This window comes from Giraffa tippelskirchi, chromosome 1 (genome assembly GCF_054371585.1).
Source record: "Giraffa tippelskirchi isolate mGirTip1 chromosome 1, T2T-mGirTip1v1.2.pri, whole genome shotgun sequence".
In the NCBI taxonomy this organism is placed as follows: Eukaryota; Metazoa; Chordata; class Mammalia; order Artiodactyla; family Giraffidae; genus Giraffa; species Giraffa tippelskirchi.
The window spans coordinates 55,625,473-55,645,330 of NC_137275.1; the positions used below are offsets into that span (position 1 = coordinate 55,625,473).

The 19,858-nt window shown below is 39.7% G+C and overlaps 1 protein-coding gene across 2 annotated transcripts in view; it reads right to left on the reverse strand.

Moving 5' to 3' along the window:
- The window catches only part of NWD2 (NACHT and WD repeat domain containing 2), a 219,212-nt gene that overhangs the window by 101,036 nt on the left and 98,318 nt on the right, over positions 1-19,858 (reverse strand). Inside the window, exon 3 of one of the 2 annotated variants that reach the window (XM_081527388.1) lies at positions 2,399-2,515. The exons of the other annotated variant lie outside the window; for it this stretch is intronic. Within the exon in view, the coding sequence (XP_081383514.1) occupies positions 2,399-2,515 (117 nt within the window). The remainder of the gene's footprint in view (positions 1-2,398; positions 2,516-19,858) is intronic. 2 annotated transcript variants of the gene reach the window in all.

Consider the following 19,858-nt stretch of genomic DNA (forward strand, 5'->3'; position numbering starts at 1 on the left):
TTCATCCCCCTGCCAGCAACTTCTAGGGATTAATGGCCATGACTAATTTTAGTTACTCTGGGTATGATACTCTACAGGAAGATAAAAGGAGGAGAATGTCTCTCTTATCCCTGAATTTCTGAGGCTGGATTGGTCTAAAGCTATGAAGATCACAGCAATAGAGATGCCCCAGGGCATACACATACACAGCTCTTTGTCTTCTAAATCTGGCTTTCTAAGCATGGTGGAATTTGTTCTAACTTGTCTTCCAGTGTTTGAATATCTCCTACAGCATCTCTGCCAGAGTGATTTTGTGTTCTCTAGTTTGATGAATCTATAAAGAGTGCATCACCAACAATTTAGGCAGTTTTGAGAGATAATGATTACAACAACACTATAAAAAGTGTCCTGTAATTTCATTTCATCCTCAGAAAGACACCAGGAGGCAGGTAACTATTATTTCCAGTTTACAGATGAGGAAGCCAAAGCTTAGAATAGTAAAGAAGTTCCTCCCATGTCCCACAGCTGTGAAATGTCAGTGAGACCCAGGGATCTCTGACTCCCAAATCTGAGAGAAAGCTAAAGCCTCTAACATCTTCACCTGGAGCCAAAATCTGTCTCCCTGTGATTTCCGCCCACTGCTCTAGTTCTATCCTCGGAAGACTCGCGGGAAAAGTCTGAATTCCTCTTCCACTACTAGCTCTTCGGGTATCTAGACTTTTAGGATTTTCTGCATTCTGTTCAGACCACAGGACACTGTTTTTAGATGTCCATTCTCTACCCCCCAACCATGTATTGTGCTTGTTTTGCACATCACGTTAGTTTTCATGCTCTGCCCTCTGTTCTATCCCCAGCAGCCACGGTAGGCTTTAGAATGAGTTGGATCTTTTCAGTCCTCTGCTCCACGTACTCCGGCTTCTCATATCCAAGTACAGGTAAAATCTTTCTAGTCAGTTTCAAGGTGACAAGGCCCCACACTGTGGCCTCCACTCCCACACCCTCCTGCTCATGCTGCTTCAGGCACCCACCTGCTTCCTCTTTCCTGAGCATGCCACGCATGTGCCCCAACTCCTCTCCTGGAAAGCTGTGCGCTGGAACATCCACTTGGTTCTTCCTAGTCCCGTGTCCTGCCGCCGCCTCCACAGTCACCCTACTGGTGAGGCTTTCTCTACCTTTCTACTCAAAATAACAAGTCTCTCCCCTCACTGCTCTTCCCTCTCTTCCTTCCTTTTTGTATTTTTCTCCATAGCTCTTGTTACCATCTGACTTGTTGTTTACTTGTTGCTTTGATATTCATCTGCCCTCTCTTGTTAGCCCCACATAAAAATGATGCAAGTCCCACATAAGAATGATTCTCCATGAGGAAACAAAGTCTTACCTCCTCAGTTCAACTCTAACATTAGTCATAAGAAACTGACCTACAAAATCATCATTTCATATAAATCTACTTGCCCCAACACTAAGAGCATTCACTAAGAACAGCAATCACTAAGTAGCTGGTGAATAAATGAATAATTTATCCACATACTAAAAATATTATAGAACATCCTTTATGTACTTTACCCTTTATGTGGAGTTTGAATATAAATGGACATGCAAATACATATTAAAAGCTGTTACTGATACACTGAACCTAGCTTTTAATTGTATACTATGACATTTTCTCCACTAGTAATTCACAAGCATCCATCAGCCTCAGAACATCCTGTGTGGAAAGGGCCAACTTCCCTATTGGCTGGTAGGAGTGTTTGGGTTCAGGATAAGGTCTTTCTTCAGCTAAATTAAGGCCATGATTTTGTGCATCACCTGCCACAGAGTGACCTGCTTCTCTTACCACCACTGTGTTTACACAGAGGACTGGATTTGGATATCCCTTTAGAAAATAATGACAAATTAATGGTAATGTTCCACTTGAGCATCTCTGGTTGAAAATCACCGTAAAAACAATTTTTTCCACATGATATCAATTCCTATTGGTGGATCTGACACAGTGTATTTAGTTCAACAATGTTTCAGCCACAGTGTTTAAAAAAGCATGCCAGAAATCCTAATGCTGAGAAACAGATACTAGGATGGAATACCACATGATAAAATGTAAGGAAAATGAGGATACTTATTGGAGGACTGACAGTAATCCTCACTGCTGATCACAAGGGGCTGTGGAAATTGTTGTCAACCCCAAGCCCTTCCTTCGATTACCACTTCAAATTATTTACCGTTAATTTGCAGTGCTGTTCATGGCAAGTGGAGGGTTTTGTCCTCACACACTGAGGACAAGGAGACAGTTTGAGAATTTTAAATAGATATAGAAAAGCAAGTATTTCCCCCCCCCATTCTAAAAGCCTTTTAAGAATCACAAATCAAGAATTCTCACATTCATCTACAATTTAATATAAAGCATTAGTGTTTCTATACCCACAACAAAACATGGACCTGCAGAAGTTTTCAAACAATCCTCCAGCAGCTTCATGCGTGTCTTCTGGAGCTCAGGGCTGTCCCATTCATCTTCATCAATTCCCCAGTACAGATCTATGACCTGGGGACCAACGGAGGAGGCAGTGTTAATTCACCTGTAGGAAAACTCAACTGATATGTAGGCTTTATTCTTGTTCACAATATTAAGCTAATATGACTTCTAACTTCACTCTTGGCAGCATGTTTTGCCTTTGAGAGGGAAAATGATTTTTAAGATCAATCTAAAGAGGTATTTTTTTTTTAATCCCATGATGGTTTGGGGATGAACACTATAATTTCTTTTTTTGTTCCTGATTATACATTGACGTGGGCCCAGAGAAAATGAAATGTTAAATGTCACAGGCTTTGCAGTGCAGGCTTTCATTATATTGAAATGGCAACAGGATTTCAGAAGTCTGAAAGCAGCTGGGATGTAGATACTACATTATCTGAGATAAGTAACAGTGTGTAATTTTACACTGTGTCTCAATATGAGAAGGGAAAACCACAATGGGCTTTGCATATACTGACCCAAAGTTAAATAACTACAAAAAAAAAGAAACCTATTATCCCATGGGGACATTTTGCTTATATCTGTTATCTCTAAGCCCCTAAGCAGCTCAGCTTTCATCAATACAAACCTGAAAAAACGTGTATAGAAGACAATGAAAGGGATACCTTACAGAGAAGTGAAGATAATAGGATCTTCTGTCTCCTTACTTCAAAGACTACAAGGAAAGATTCTGAGAATCTGTAAGAACTTGTACAATTACACTCTTTGAAAAATTTGCAATGGAGAGCAGTATGAGTTTCATTCCCTTTACTCAACTGCTATCTGCATACGGTAGATGTTTCTAATTGTAGCTTTGAAGCATTCTTCTTTTCCTTATTTCCTATAAGCAGAATAAAGAACCCTCTCCTTACTGTTTGCGAGGCATCCAGTGAGATGGAGACCCAGGGCATGGATCCTCCAGTGCCCCAAGCCCTCTGTGTACCTCCCTTCTCTTGGCCGACGCCCCACATATGTGTCTGTACCAAAATCTTTGTCTCTCTGCATTTCAATTTTTAGGTGGCTGATGGAGATATAACAGATTCTTTATCTTTAAAAAATATTCCTATGGCCCAGGCCATGAGTTCTATAACATATGAAACTATGAGCACTTATTTTGGGGTTCTTGCTTTAATATTAAGAAAGGGGGACATCTGAGATATAACTTCACTGTCCAATATGACAGCCATTAGCTGTGGTTATCTAAAAGTTAATATAAACTAAAAAATTCAGTTCAAATGCTCAGTAGTCACATGTAGTTACTGACTTTCAAGTTAGAAAGTGCAGATATATTTATAAATACTTCACCATCACAAAGTTTAACTGGACAGAACTGTAAATTACTGAACTTCATATACTGAAATTACTAAACAAGACATTTTTGACCATCTGCCAATAAACTGTCAAAACAAACACACGAATCTGCAATGTGAATGATAACTCAGTTGTGCCATACACAAACAGCCATACACAGAACCTGGTCCCCATTCGTTTGGCTGACACTCTTTGAGGATCTGAGGAAAGGTATGATTTAGAATAAATGAGATACAGAAATGGTAAAAATGAAAAGTTAATGTAACAAAAGCTATAAATGTATACCTGCTATTCCAGTCAAACCTTTAAGTGACATAAAATTATATAAAGTAATAATGATGTCATTGTAACTTATTAGATGTTGCATATCTAATAACAATTGCACAAAAATGGAGAAAAGGGAATAGAGCTTTAAGGGAGTAGTCTTTCTATTGCTGAGTCACTTAAGTCATGTCTGACACTGTGTGATCTCACGAGCTGTAACCTGCCAGGCTCCTCTGTCCACAGGATTTCCCAGGCATGAATACTGGAGTAGGTTGTCATTTCCTTCTCCATGAGATCTTTCTGATACAGGGATCGAACCCATGTCTCATGTTTTACAGGCAGATTCTTTACCACTGAGCCATCTAGCTCACTGGAATTAACTTATTAGAATCTGAGTATGATTTATACTAACAAGATGTATATGCCTTAAAATAACTACAAAGAAAAATTACTCAAAAATAGTGAAAAAATCATTAAAGGAATTAAAATTTTAAACTAGAAAATAGTCACACACTGCAAAGCAAAGCAAAGAGAAATAGAGGAAAACAAATGATAAATATATAGAATAAAAGTAAAATGACAGAATTAAATCCCATTATGTCAATATATTAAGTGTGACTGATTTAAACAATACAAAGGCAGAGACTGATACTGGATAAAAGAAAAACTTGACAATATGCTTCTACAGGAGATATACCTTGGGTTCAGATTGGTTAAAACGGTGGAAAAAGATTCATCAAGCCAACACTAACCATAGGAAAGCTCACAGGGCTATTCTAATATCACAGAAATTTTAAAACAATATAACTAGAGATGAAGAGGGACATTTTATAATAAGGGTCAATCCAACAGGAAGATGTAACAATTATAAATGTATGTGCAACAAAGAGCCTCAAAATACATGAATCACAAACTGACAGCAGTGAAGGAGAAATTGACAATTCAACTATAACAACTGGAGACTTGAATATCTCATTCAATAATGGGAAGAAGAACTAGAAAGATCACCAAAAACCTAGAAGACTGAAGCAATACTATAAACCAACTAGTTCTAATATGTCTTAGGACAATCTATCCAACAACAGAATGTACATTCTTAAGTCCACATAGAACATTCTCCAGGATAGAACATATGTTAGATCATAAAACAAGCCTCAATAACCTTAAATGGATTTAATTCATATAAAGTATGTTCTCTGACTACAATGGATGGGATGGTATCAGAAATCAACAATAGAAACTTGGAAAATTCACAAGTATTTGGAAATTAACACACCCCTAAATAACCAATGCATCAAAGAAGAAATTACTAGGGAAATTAAAAATTACTTTGAGATAAATGAAAATGAAGATACAACATACTGAAACTATGAGATGCAAGCAAAGTAGGACTTAGAGGGACTTTAAAGCTGTAAACATCTACATTAAAATGAAGATTTCAATAATTTAACTGAAGACAATACGAAAAGGAGATCAAGGGCAAGCCAAAGCAAGCAGGAGGAAGGAAATAATAGATTACAATGGAAATTAATGAAACAGAATAGAAAATTTAGAAAAAACAGTGAAGCCAAAAATTGGTTCTTTGAAGAGATCAACAAAAGGGACAAAACTGAATAGACCAAAAAAAAAAAGCTATCTAAAATGTGGGGTGAAAGAGGCTATAACTACTAACCTTACAGAAATAAAAGGATTATTAGAGAATACTATGGACAACTGTGTGCCAATTAATTAGATCCCTTACATGAAAGGGACAGATTCCTAGAGAGACACTGGCTATGTAAATTGACTCAAGGTAGAATAGAAAATGTGAAGATATTTATGACAAGAGATTAAGTAGTAATTTTTAAAAATCTGCATAAAAAGAAAAGCCCAGGTTCAGATGGATAAACTGGTGAATTCTACCAAATGTTTACAAAGGAATTTGTACCAATTATTCAGTCTTCCAAAAATTACAAATTTACTCTGAGACCAGTATGATCTTGGTACCACAGCTATACAAAAATATTCTGAGGAAAATACAAAGCAACATCTCTTATGAAAATAAACATCCTCAACAAAAATACTAAAACTTCTAACCTGGTAGCACATAAAAAGAATTATACAACACAACTAGGTGGGATTTATTCCATAAATGTAGGGTTGGTTTAGTATCAGAAAATCAACTAATGGGAGACACTATATATTAATAGAATAAAAGACAAAACCTGTATGGTCAGTCTCAACAGATACAAAAAGAGTCCAACTAAATCCAACACCCTTTTGTGATTAAAAAACAACAACCCTCCAACTAGTATTAGAAATTAACTTCTTCAACCTGAGTAAAGGGCATATATTAAAGAAAAACATATGTAACATTATACTTAAGGAGCACTGAAAGCTTTCCACCTAACATTAGAAGCAGAAGAAAGATATCCAATATTTCCACTTTTATTCTACAGTATACTGGAGGTGGAGGTTCCAGCCAGGGCAACTGGGCAAGAAAAAGAAATAAAAATATAAGTCCATAGAGGAAAGGAGAAAGCAGATCCACCTTTATTCATAGATCACAAAATCTTATATATTGAAAATTCTAAGGAAACCACTAAAAACTATAACTAATGAGTTGTGCAAGGTTGTAGAATACAAGATCAATGTATAAACCCCAACTATAAAACTCAACATTCAGAAAACTAAGATCATGGTATCTGGTCCCATCACTTCATGGCAAATAGATGGGGAAACAATGGAAACAGTGACAGACTTTATTTTTTGGGGCTCCAAAATCACTGCAGATGGTGATCGCAGCCATGAAATTAAAAGAAGCTTACTCCTTGGAAGGAAGGTTATGACCAACCTAGATAGCATATTAAAAAGCAGAGACATCATTTTGCCAACAAAGGTCTGTTTAGTCAAAGCTATTATGGTTTTTCCAGTAGTCATGTATGGATGTGAGAGTTGGACTATAAAGAAACCTGAGCGCTGAAGAATTGATGCTTCTGAACTATGGTGTTGGAGAAGACTCTTGAGAGTCCCTTGGACAGCAAGGAGATCCAACCAGTCCATCCTAAAGGATATCAGTCCTGAATATTCATTGGAAGGACTGATGCTGAAGCTGAAATTCCAGTACTATGGCCACCTGATGTGAAGAACTGACTCATCGGAAAAGACCCTGATGCTGGGAAAGGTTGAAGGCGGGAGGAGAAGGAGATGACAGAGGATGAGATGGTTGGATAACATCACTGACTTGATGGACATGAGTTTGAGTAAGCTCCAGGAGTTGGTGATGGACAGGGAAGCCTGGCGTGCTGCAGTCCATGGGGTGGCAAAGAGTCAGACATGACTGAGCAACTGAACTGAACTGTACTTCTATATACTAGCAAGAGCAATCTAAGATAAATGAAAAAGTCCATTTAAGAGCATGAGAAAGAATAAAAAGCTCACAAATAAACTGAACAAAAGAAATGCAAATTTTACGTTTTGAAAATTACAAAACACCATTGAAAGACATCCCCTATAAATGGATGGGTGGATAAGATGGCAACACCTCTAGATAAAGCTATAGATTCAATGCAATCACTATAAAACTCCCAGCTGGCTTACAGAAATTGAGAAGCTGATCCTAAAAATCATATGGAAATTCAAGAGACCCAGAACAACCAAAATAATCTTGCAAAAGGAGAATTAAGTTGGAAGACTCACACTTCCAGATTTCAAATTCAGTATGAAGCTACAATAATCAAGAGAGAGTGATACTGGCATAAGTGTATTCAATGGAATAAAATTAAAAATCCAGAAACAAACTCTCACACTTATGGTCAACTAATTTCAACAAGGGTGGCAAAACAGTCAACAGCATCGCGATAACTGGGCAATTACATGCAATAGAGTGAGGTTTTATTCCTACCTCACACCATATATAAAAATTAACTAAAAATGGACCCTAAACATAAATTAAGAGTTAAAACTATAAAATCAGATTCTTATAGAAAACATCTTTGTAACCTGGATTTGACAATGATTTTTTAGATATGATTGTAAAGTTATAAATAAGTAAAATAAATTTGACTTCTCAAAATTTAAAAAAAATTGTGCTTCAAAAGACACAAGAAAGTGAAGAAGGCACCCTCAAAATGGAAGAAAATATTTGCAAATATTTTAAAATAGACAAAAGATCTGAGTGATATTTCTTCACAGAATATATACAGATTGCCAATAAACAATAATCTAATCAGTATTACCACATGAAAAGATCATATCATTAGTCATCAGGGGGATTAAAAATCAAAACTACAAGGTAACACTTCATACCCACTAGGATGGCTATGATCAAAAAAACTGATAACAAGTGTTGATAAAGATGTGGAGCACTTACAAACCTCATGCACTGCTGGTAGGAATATAAAATAGTGCAGTCACTTTAGAAAAGAGTCTGGCAGTTCCCCAAATAATTGAACAGAATTACCACATGATCCAGCAAATTCTTCTTGGTATATACCCAAGAGAGATGAAAACCTACCTCTAGACAAAATACTTGCACATGAATGTTTGTAACAGTAGTATTCATAATAGCCAAAAAGTGGAAACACTTCAAATGTCCATAAAGTGATCAATGGATAAATAAAAATGGTCTACATCACACAATGGGCTATTTTCTGGCAAGAAAAAAACTAATGAAATACTGATACATGTTACAACATGGATGAGCCTTGAAAATGCTATCCTCAGAGAAAGAAGCAAGTCACAAAAGATCACCTGTTGTATGATTCCATTTACATTAAAGGTCTAGAACAGGCAAATCTATAGGGTCAAAAAGTAGATTACTGGTTGTCCAGGGCTGAGAGGCAGGGAGATAGGGCAATTAGGGAGTGGTGCCAAAGGGACAGGATTTCTTATTTGGATGATGAAAATATTTTAAAATTGATTTTGGCAGTGCTTACATAACTGTGAATATACTAAAAACACTGAATTGTATACTTTAAATAGGCAAATTTTTATGATAGATGAATTGAATTATATCTCAATAATGCTCTGCACATCTAGCTTGGACTGTGATTTTCTACAGGTCTTACAACTCCAACTCAAAGGACTAAGAACAGAAATGTTTAAATTACGCACCTAATATATAAAGAGCTAAACAATAAGATCTCACTAAATATATGTGAACAAATGACCAGGGTACAAGTCAAAACAAGGCATTCACTTATGTTTTTAAATAGAAGCCTAAATGTCACAAGATTTATTTGCCATCTATGGGAGTCTCTTATAATAGTTTTTGCAGCTGTTATTTCCTTAAAATTTGGCCACCACTGCCTTCACCCTGGCCTTCATAAGTACACGTATCCTTACTTCAATTGCACTGTTTAAAGAAAAGCTGGAAGTAAGAGAATTGTTTTTTCTCAAATGTCTTTATGAGCAGAAAATGATGAAAAATAAAATCAAGCAACCATGAAGACAAGGAGGAAATAAATAAATGAAACATTTATCTTATGCCACACAAAACACCATTATGGGCAAACAGAAATGCCATATATCCACATAATCGATAACCGGCAAGAAGTGGCTGGAACCCAAAGTGCTCAAAAAGACAAGATTTATCACATACTTTAAAAATTAAGTTTAGCTTTTGGCCTAATGTCCAGGCACTGCAGACACTAGAATCTAATTTACTATTTATTGGAATACTACCTTGTTGACAGCACATTTTATGTGCCTTTGCTTATTTCATCATTAAATATAAAAGCTCAGGAAATTTTATCTTTTTTCACTTAAAACCATCTAACTTCTTTAAAAATATTCTTAGGGAAGCTAATTTATCATGCTCATTATAATGTGCTGAATTGGTCTGAAAACAAAAAAGTCAGAAAGTAAAAGCTCTAACAAATTTTACCAACTGAAATCAGACACAATCATTTGAACACCAAGATTACTGAACAAACAATAAAGCAACTGTGTAAGAAACATAATAACCTTATGCTTTATCAAAACAAAACAGAGTCCAATTTCAATTTATAATGGCTTCACATTAAGAGCCTTTGAAATTTAAATATTTTCCAAAATATTTTCCTTCTCAATTTCCCCATGCTATAGGACACTGTGTGTGTGTTCAGTTGCTCAGTAGTGTCTGACTCTTTGCAGCTCCATGGGCTGTAATGTGCCAGGCTCCTCTGCCCATGGAATTTTCCAGGCAAGAATATTGGAGTGGGGGGCCATTTCCTACTTCAGGGGATCTTCCTGACCCAGGAGTCTCTTGTGTCTCCTGCGCCGGCAGGCAGATTCTTACCACTAGCGCCACCTGGGAAGCCATATGACACTATCTGAATACAAAAAACTGTAACCACAGAGACAACATGAATGGTTCTGGTGTTGAACAAACATGGTACTAAGACGGAGGCTGCTTCTCAAAGTTATTATCATGGGAGGCTACACACTCACTCTAATGATTCTGCCCTTAGCTAGGGCATTTCCTCTGTAGGAATTATCTTGTTTTGTACTGAAAAAAACTCACATTACTTTATAGTTAGGAGTTTGTTTCTATTAAAACAGTATTTCTCTAGTCTTACTGGGGTGCCAAATAGGAAAAGGAGTACGTCAAGGCTGTATATTGTCACCCTGCTTATTTAACTTATGTGCAGAGTACATCATGAAAAATGCTGGGCTGGAGGAAGCACAAGCTGGAATCAAGATTGCTGGGAGAAATATCAATAACCTCAGATATGCAGATGTTCAGTTCAGTCGCTCAGTCGTGTCTGACTCTTTGCGACCCCATGAACCGCAGCACTCCAGGCTTCCCTGTCCATCACCAACTCCCAGAGTCTACCCAAACTCATGTCCATTGAGTCGGTGATGCCATCCAGCCATCTCATCCTCTGTCATCCCCTGCTCCTTCTGCCCCTAATCATTCCCAGCATTAGGGTCTTTTCCAATGAGTCAACTCTTCGCATGAGGTGGCCAAAGTATTGGAGTTTCAGCTTCAACATCATTTCTTCCAATGAACACCCAGGACTGATCTCCTTTAGGATGGACTGGTTGGATCTTCGTGCAGTCCAAGGGACTCTCAAGAGTCTGCTCCAACACCACAGTTCAAAAGCATCAATTCTTCGGCGCTCAGCTTTCTTCACCATGCAGATGACACCACCGTTACGGCAGAAAGTGAAGAAGAACTAAAGAGCTTCTTGATGAAAGTGAAAGAGGAGAGTGAAAAAGTTGGCTTAAAGCTCAACATTCAGAAAACTAAGATCATGGCATCCAGTCCCATCACTTCATGGCAAATAGATGGGCAAACAGTGGAAACAGTGGCTGACTTTATTTTTTGGGGCTCCAAAATCACTGCAGATAGTGATTGCAGCCATGAAATTAAAAGACGCTTACTCCTTGGAAGGAAAGTTATGGCCAACCTAGACAGCATATTAAAAAGCAGAGACATCACTTTGTCAACAAAGATCCATCTAGTCAAGGCTATGGTTTTTCCAGTAGTCATGTATGGATGTGAGAGTTGTACTATAAAGAAAGCTGAGTGCCAAAGAATTGATGCTTTTGAACTGTGGTGTGAAGACTCTTGAGAGTCCCTTGGACTGCAAGGAGATCCAACCAGTCCATCCTAAAGGAGATCAGTCCTGGGTGTTCATTGGAAGGACTGATACAGAAGCTGAAACTCCAATACTTTGGCCACCTGACGCGAAGAGCTGACTCATTTGAAAAGACCCTGATGCTGGGAAAGATTGAGGGCAGGAGGAGAAGGGGATGACAGAGGATGGGATGGTTGGATGGCATCACCGACTCCATGGACATGGGTTTGGGTGAACTCAGGGAGTTGGTCATGGACAGGGAGGCCTGGCGTGCTGTGGTTCATGGGGTCGCAGAGTCGGACACGACTGAGCAACTGAACTGAACTGAACTGGCCTTACGTTTATAAGACATGGCTTTGAAAAGACCTTTTGCTCTTTTAAAAAGATAAAATTTAATTTTTAAAATTTAATTGGAGGATAATTGCTTTATAATGTTGTGTTGGTTTCTGCCACACATCAACATGAATCAGCCATAGGTATACATGTGTTTTTATGCCTCAGACTAGGTTTGTCAGATACTGTTTCCAGTGATAAGTTACTGTTTATGGATCTGGAAATTGTTTACTCTGGTTAAGAGTGACTTTCCCCTGATGCATGGGATACAAGAAAGGGGGAAAAAAAAACCTGACAGGAACAGAGCCAACTTTGGGTTTTTCACTCAGGCATATTATTTGTAGTCACTTTTATTAGAACTATTGCAAATACTGACGACTTAGGTCACCTGCAGTTTTTCTCTTGGCCAAGGGTTATCTGACTAGGATAGATGGGAGCATGACTAAGGTATCCTGATTTCTGAGAAAATGGGGTCCTAAATCAAGCACAAGAACAGGCTGGTCCCAGTAGTCATACACGCTCCCCAGAAAGAGGATCCAAATTCAAAGCCTCACAGAGATGACAAACTGCTCAAACCTGATGCCTCTGTGTCTTGGGAGATGTGGCCTCAGGACAGTCCTAACAACGAACAGCAATGTGATGGTAAGAAAGAACTAAACACTCAACTAAGGCAGGACCTCTGACTATTTAAGGCTTAATGAACTTGGGGACACAAAGAAGGTACCAGGAGTTGTTGAAAGCAGAGAAGAAGCTGTAGGTCAGGAGCCCCATGCATCAGTGTTGAGTCCAAGCTGGGGAAATTCACTGCATAAAGGAACCTTAGCCAGGCTGGAAAGAGATACCAACTTCCTTCAGGGGCAGAACACTTGACCACAGGCAAATGATATGCCTGAGTGAAAGAGCCAAGGATGGCTCTGCTCTGTCTGGGGAATATCAGCCACCACTGTACAGGAGTGACCTGCTGCACACACTTGTGCCTGTATCGCTGCTACGGTTTCCTAAATCATCTCCCTGCTCCCCTTCTTGCTCCTTCTCATCCTACAGGCAGAGGAATCTTTTTAAAATGCAAATCTGATGCCCTAGTTAAGATTTCCTTTCATTCTACCAGTCACTACAAAGAGTAACTTACTTACTCCTTAAAACATAGGAGTAGGCAGAAATATTATCCCTATTTTGTAAATGAAAAGGCTGAGGCATAGAGAAGTCACTTGCTCAAAATCACACAGGTAGCAAGCAGCAGATGTGGGTTTTGAACCTGGGCTGTGAAGATTGTTTTATAGCACTTTCCATGCTAATGCTCCCTATCACCCAAAGACAGAATCTAGGATCTGTGACCTGATTTATGAGATCCTGCACGACCTGTGCTGTGCTTAGTCGCTCAGTCGTGTCCAACTCTGTGCGACCTCATGGACTGTAGCCGGCCAGGCTCCTCTGTCTGTGGGGATTCTCCTCCAACTTCACCTTATACCATGTTCTCACTCATGGGTCATGTTCCAGCTGTATGTATACTCCTCACACACATTTGTACAACATGTGTATACGTGAGTACACATTTATATATGCACATGGACTTACATATATATAGGTATAAATTATATACCTAAACATATTTATATAAATTTTCATGAATATATGAATATAAGAGGCTTTTTGGTACACTAATTATAGAACACAGACCCTAGGGCCAAATAGCACTGATTCAAATTCTGACTCTGCCACTTATTAGCTGTGGGATCTCTAATAGTTATTTTCTATATTTCTAAGTGTCCTTATCTAATAAAATGCAAAGATAGAATTTACCTCCTAGGTTCCTAGGAAAGATTAAACAAGTTTAATATATGCATTGCACTTAGAATAAGTGCCTGGCAGGCAGTGAGTGCTTCATAAAGTTCCTTCCCAAATTTGCTTATGAAAATATGTTCCTTCTGCCTGAAACAGTCTTCTTTTTAACCTGGCCATCTCCCCAGCCTTCAGAATTTGGCATAGACTGGTACCAGTTCCTCAGCAGGCCTTCCTGTGCCTCTAGGTTCCACAAGGCATCCCCATCATGCGTGCCCAGAGCTCTGTTCATTTCCTCTGCAGCAAGCACCACCCTAGTCAGCACTGTGATGACTGTATTCTCTGTGAGACTGTAAACTCCCTGAGGGCAGGGACGAGGTGTGTTTTCAACACTAGAGTATCTACTGCATGCACAACTTGGCCTAGGCAGAACAGAGGCTCAATAAATATCTGTGAATAAATGAGTGAAGCCCATGGGACCCAAGTGCCTTAACCTGCCCTGGGGATGTGGGGTAGACATTATGAGGAAGTAAGACAGGAATCTGGACCTGAAGGATACAGATACAGGAGACTGATCTTCAGAGAGGATAAGAGGCACCTCTAGATAAAGCAGCAAAGACAGAAAGGTGAAGTGGCCTGCCCATATAGACAGAAGGTTGCTACTGCTGCTGCTGCTGCTGCTAAGTCTGAGGCATCATGATTTTGGGAGGAAACAAGATTGGGCTGAAGAAACACTTCGCTTTATAGATAAGAAAACTGGGCTTCAGTTACTTTGTCAGTTGTTTATAACTGATTATTGACAGAGCAGACCTCTTAAATGAATGTTCTTTAACTGTGCAGAGACTTGTTAAAAGGTCTCCTCTCCCTTCTATAAGAAATAGAAAATAAGGATGGAAAGAAATAGCTACCTTGTGTTCAGAGTTTGAGAAACACTTCATGGTGACCGGACCAGACTGGGGTACTTAAGTGTCACCTGCAAATGGGGATCTCTCATTCTGTTTATTGAGGGACTAATCCTCTTGGCTGATTTCCAGAGTGTAAGGGACAGTCACAATTTAGCAGAGTTACATGTTCAGCAAAGTACAGCTCCTCCAATCAATTCTGGAGTTTCCCACAATACCACTGCTTTACAGAAGATCAGCTATGTGCACAAAGTAAAGGAGGAACAAAAATACTGTCTTGGGAAGTCAGGCCTGAGAATTCTAGAGGAGCCATTCCATACTGCAGAAATGTTGAGCCAGTATTTAAAATTCAGCTGGAGCAAGGAAGGTCAATGGTGAAATAAAGCTTTTCTTCCCTTTTATCACCTCTACTGTGTACTAATCTTCCTTTCCCCCTTTTTATAAACTGGCTCATGGATGGGAGCAGGATGATGTAACATGCTTATAAGACTTACAGAATAGCAATCTTGGTAAGACCTGCCCAGGCTTTGACAGACAGAACCAAAATGTGAAGCAAGCTAGACAAATTGAAGTGCTGGCCTGAGTGAAATGATGTGTGATTCAATAAGGGGAGATGCATTTCACTTTAGAAAGAAGCACACACTTGATTAATGGAAAATGGAAAAGGAGTGATTAGTTGACAATGTGGAGAAAAGACCAAGGGCATGACAACACATCCTGTCAATTACAAAGCCAATGATGTATTTTGGCAACTCAGGAAGCAAAATGCATTTTGAGATTCCTGAGCAGGCAGACAGTCGGGAGGAAAAAATGAATATAGAGGAGACTGGGCTCAACAGAACATGAGGGTGGTGGTGGAAGAAGCTGCAGCAGAGGAAAAGTGTGTCAACACAACTGATGATGGACCTTCAGTATGAGACTAAGGAATTGATTGGTTCAGTCATTATCAGTAAGGTCAAACTAATATAAGACTCACATAATTTCACTGACCTGTGTATATCTTGGATGGACACAGAGAATATAGCTTCTTTATTTTGTCTAATGTTGGTTTGGTCTGCTGTTTAAGTCTCTATCCTCTGGTTATCAGGATAAAATGAGCTTCTGTTCTATTCAGTTTAAACCCTAGTTTGAATTGATATTTCCAAGGACTCTTTACTAAGTGCATATTCATTTTTGAACCAAGATGCTGACTCTTGAAAAAACTGCAGCTTCCCCATCCCCTCCTTTTCCTAAGATGATGTCTGGGTGGCCTCAAATTCTGAAGGGGAAAAATGGATCGCTAGGGCACAGTCCCAGGTGATGGCCATTGCTGGCAGCATGTCTGGTTGGGGCAGCTGTAACCTAGGGACTCGGAGAAGGCAATGGCAACCCACTCCAGTACTCTTGCCTGGAAAACCCCATGGACAGAGGAGCCTGGTAGGCTGCAGTCCATGGGGTTGCTAAGAGTCAGACATGACTGAGCGACTTCACTTTCACGCACTGGAGAAGGCAATGGCAACCCACTCCAGTATTCTTGCCTGGAGAATCCCAGGGACAGGGGAGCCTGGTGGGTTGCCGTCTATGGGGTCGCACAGAGTCGGACACGACTGAAGCAACTTAGCAGTAGCAGCAGCAGCAGCAGCAACCTAGGGACTGGCCTTTCCGTCTCAGATTGGTCAGAGCCTGGTACTGCTCTGCAGCCAACCACAGCCACACTGCCCTGCTTAGCATGAGAAGTCCAGGCCTTGGGCCCACCCTCCATCCAGTGTTTCCACCCTAGGAGAGGTGTGGTCACCTCTCCCTGTCCTCGAGAATAACAGTAGCTCTTACCTCAGCATATGTGATACCCAGTCATTGAGGGTAGCTTGAGAAGATAAATTTCATGGTCTCTTGTTGCCATGGCCATCATGTGGCCACATCTGGGCCTGCTGGCAGAGGTAGGGGAAGAGTGGGGACTGCTGTGAGGCCAACTCTCTCCAAAGTCCTAAGCAGAGAGCAGAGGCAAGCTGTTCTCATTTATCTAACTCACCTCTCCTTTTCTGAAGCCCAACTCTGAGAAAGGGGATGGGCTAGTAAGTCTACTGAACTCTGCCCCTCTGTCTCCTTCATCATTTTCCTAGAGACCACGTCAGGTGGGTCCTAGCTCTGCCTTACTTCACAAGCTGGGCCTTCTTCTCTACATAGCAGATCTCCAGCGTCAGGCCTTTTACCATATTAAAAAAGGCAAAAGAAAAATGCATGCGAATGATTTCATTATGCTAGATTCTTAATCAGGAGAAAGACTTAAAAGATTAAAAAAAAAAAAAGAACATTGGTTAAGTGCTTTCCACATGCCAGGCATGCTGTGTTCTTTCACTGAATTCTCATAACAATCCTGGAAGATAAATACTATCCCATTCATTTTCCAGAGGGGTCAGCTGTGTGTCAAAGTGATCAAACAATTTTCCCAGAGTCACAGAGTAATTTGCCGACCTAGAATTTGAATCCTAGTCTTTCTAACAGAAAAACATATGCTGTTTCCACTGTATCCCATAAATTATGTAAAGTGTTATATCCTACTGAATATAAAGCATCATCAGTAGTAGGCTGCTCTAATATTGTACATTCCACTAAAAAAAAATGCACTGTCAAATACACCATGACACACTATTTGTAAGACAAATACTAATTTCTGAGATGAAAAAACATGCATCTTAGAATGAATGAAATCTGGTAAATACAGTTCAAGGAAGATTATTGGAGCAGCTGCTGTGCTGTGTACAGTGTGGACCAGAACACAAGAACACCCAGGGTAAGGAAAGATCAAGAAAATGTTACCATAGACATTCAGCTATCAAGATATGGAAGCCTGAGTAAAGACAGAGCCCTGTGAAATCAAAAGACAAGGCGAACTTCTAGGAAACTCTATGTCCAGTGAATCAAGGGGAACAGCGGTTTGGATCTAGGTTGTAAAGGGGGTAGAATGGACCGTGAGCCAAGATTTTAAAGTCTAGCAGACTGAGGAGTGGTAACAACCGGGAAACTGGGAAAAGGGAGAAAGATGGGTTCCATTTTTGATACTTTAACATCAAAAAACAATTCAGTTCTGTTCAGTTGCTCAGTCGTGTCCGAATCTGTGACCCCATGGACTGTAGCACGCCAGCCTTCCCTATCCATCACCAACTCCCAGAGCTTGCTCAAACTCATGTCCATCGAGTGATGCCATCCAACCATCTCATCCTCCATTGTCCCCTTCTCCTCTTGCCTTCAATCTTTCCCAGCATCAGGGTCTTTTCTAATGAGTCAGTTCTTTGCTTCAGGTGGCCGAAATATTGGAGCTTCAGCTTTCGCATCAGACTTTCCAATGACTATTTGGGACTGATTTCCTTTAGGACTGACTGGTTTGATCTCCTTGCAGTTCAAGGGACTCTCAAGAGTCTTCTCTAACACCCTAGTCCAAAAGCATCAATTCTTCGGTGCTCAGCTTTCTTTATAGTCCAACTCTCACATCCATACATGACTACTGGAAAAACCATAGCTTTGACTAGAAGGACCTTTCTTGGCACAGTAATGTCTCTGCTTTTTAATATGCTTCCTAGGTTGGTCATAGTTTTTCTTCCAAGGAGCAAGCATCTTTTAATTTCATGGCTGCAGTCACCATCTTCAGTGATTTTGGAGCCCAAGAAAATAAAGTCTGCCACTGTTTCCATTGTTTCCCCATCTATTTGTCATGAAGTGATGGGACGGGATGCCATGATCCTGGCTTTTTGACTGTTGAGCTTTAAGCCAGCTTTTTCCATTCTCCTCTTTCCCTTTCATCAAGAGACTCTTCAGTTCCTCTTCACTTTCTGCCATAAAGATGGGGTCATTTGCATATCTGAGGTTATTGATATTTCTCCTGGCAATCTTGATTACAGCTTGTGCTTCATCCAGCCTGGCCTTTCTCATGATATACTCTGCATATAAGTTAAATAAGCAGGGTGACAATATACACCATTGACGTACTCCTTTCCCAACTGTGAACCAGTCTGTTGTTCCATGTCTGATTCTAACTGTTGATTCTTGACCTGCATACATATTTCTCAGGAGGCAGGTAAAGTGGTCTGGTATTCTTATCTCTTTAAGAATTTTCCACAGTTTGTTGTGATCCACACAAAGGCTTTAGCGTAGTCAGTGAGGTGGAAGCATATATAATTACCTTCATGTAACTCTAGAGACGAGTGGGTAGAGATGCTCACGTGGGGCTCACTCACACACAGGCACCAGCTTAAGAAGATGACATCTAACTGGGGGTCTAGAGATGAAAAAAGGCAGATAGGTCTGGACCTGTGCTGCCAAAGGAAATATGAAGAGATGGAATCTCAAGCAAAGAAGAGAAAATTCTAGACCAAAGGGGCCTCAGGAAGCACCTTCACCAAGGATGAGCACTGGTCCCTCTGGCGCCTTCACACACTACCACAAGGTCAGCGTGGGGCAGAGAGCAGGTTTGGCAAGGTCTTCCTGCTGACTGGAGCTGCAGAGTTCACTCACACTTACCTACACACTAGGAACTCAACACTTGCCTGGCGGAGAGAAGGAAAAAGACTGGGCCAGCACAGGAGTTCCTGCTCCGAGACCAAGTTGTTACAGATAACTGCAAGAGTTTTCAGGGAATTTTTAAAAATCTATATTTAGCAACACTGCCAAAGGTAACAAATGGCACTTATTAAGACAAGGACTGTTCATCTAATACTGGGAAATAAGCATTTCCATCACCTTCCTCTTTTAATTTCAAGTAAAGTTTTTTTTTAATTTTTTAAAATGTTTTATTACAGTATAGTTGATTTACAATGTTACGTTAGTTTCTGCTGCACAGCAAAGTGAATCAGTTACACACACACATATATTCACTCTGTTTTAGTTTCTTTTCCCACATAGGTCATTAGGCTTTAATGAATTTGAAATATTTTACCTAATACATACTTGACAAAATTAATGAAAGACCTTTGGGAACTGTGGAGTGTATATACATCACAGATTTTTTTCGAAATAACAGTTTTGTTGAGATATAATCGTATACCATAAAATTCACCCTTTTAAAGTGTCCAGTTTAGTGATTTTCACTCTATCCACAGAGCTATGCGTCATTATTATCTAATTTCAGAGCAACTTCATCACACTCAACAGAAACCCCATGTCTTTAGCGTTCACTCCCCAGTCCTCTCTCTCCAAGCTCCCGGCAACCAATAATTTATTTTCTATTTCTCTGGACTCCTCTAAACATTTAATATAAATGAAATCAT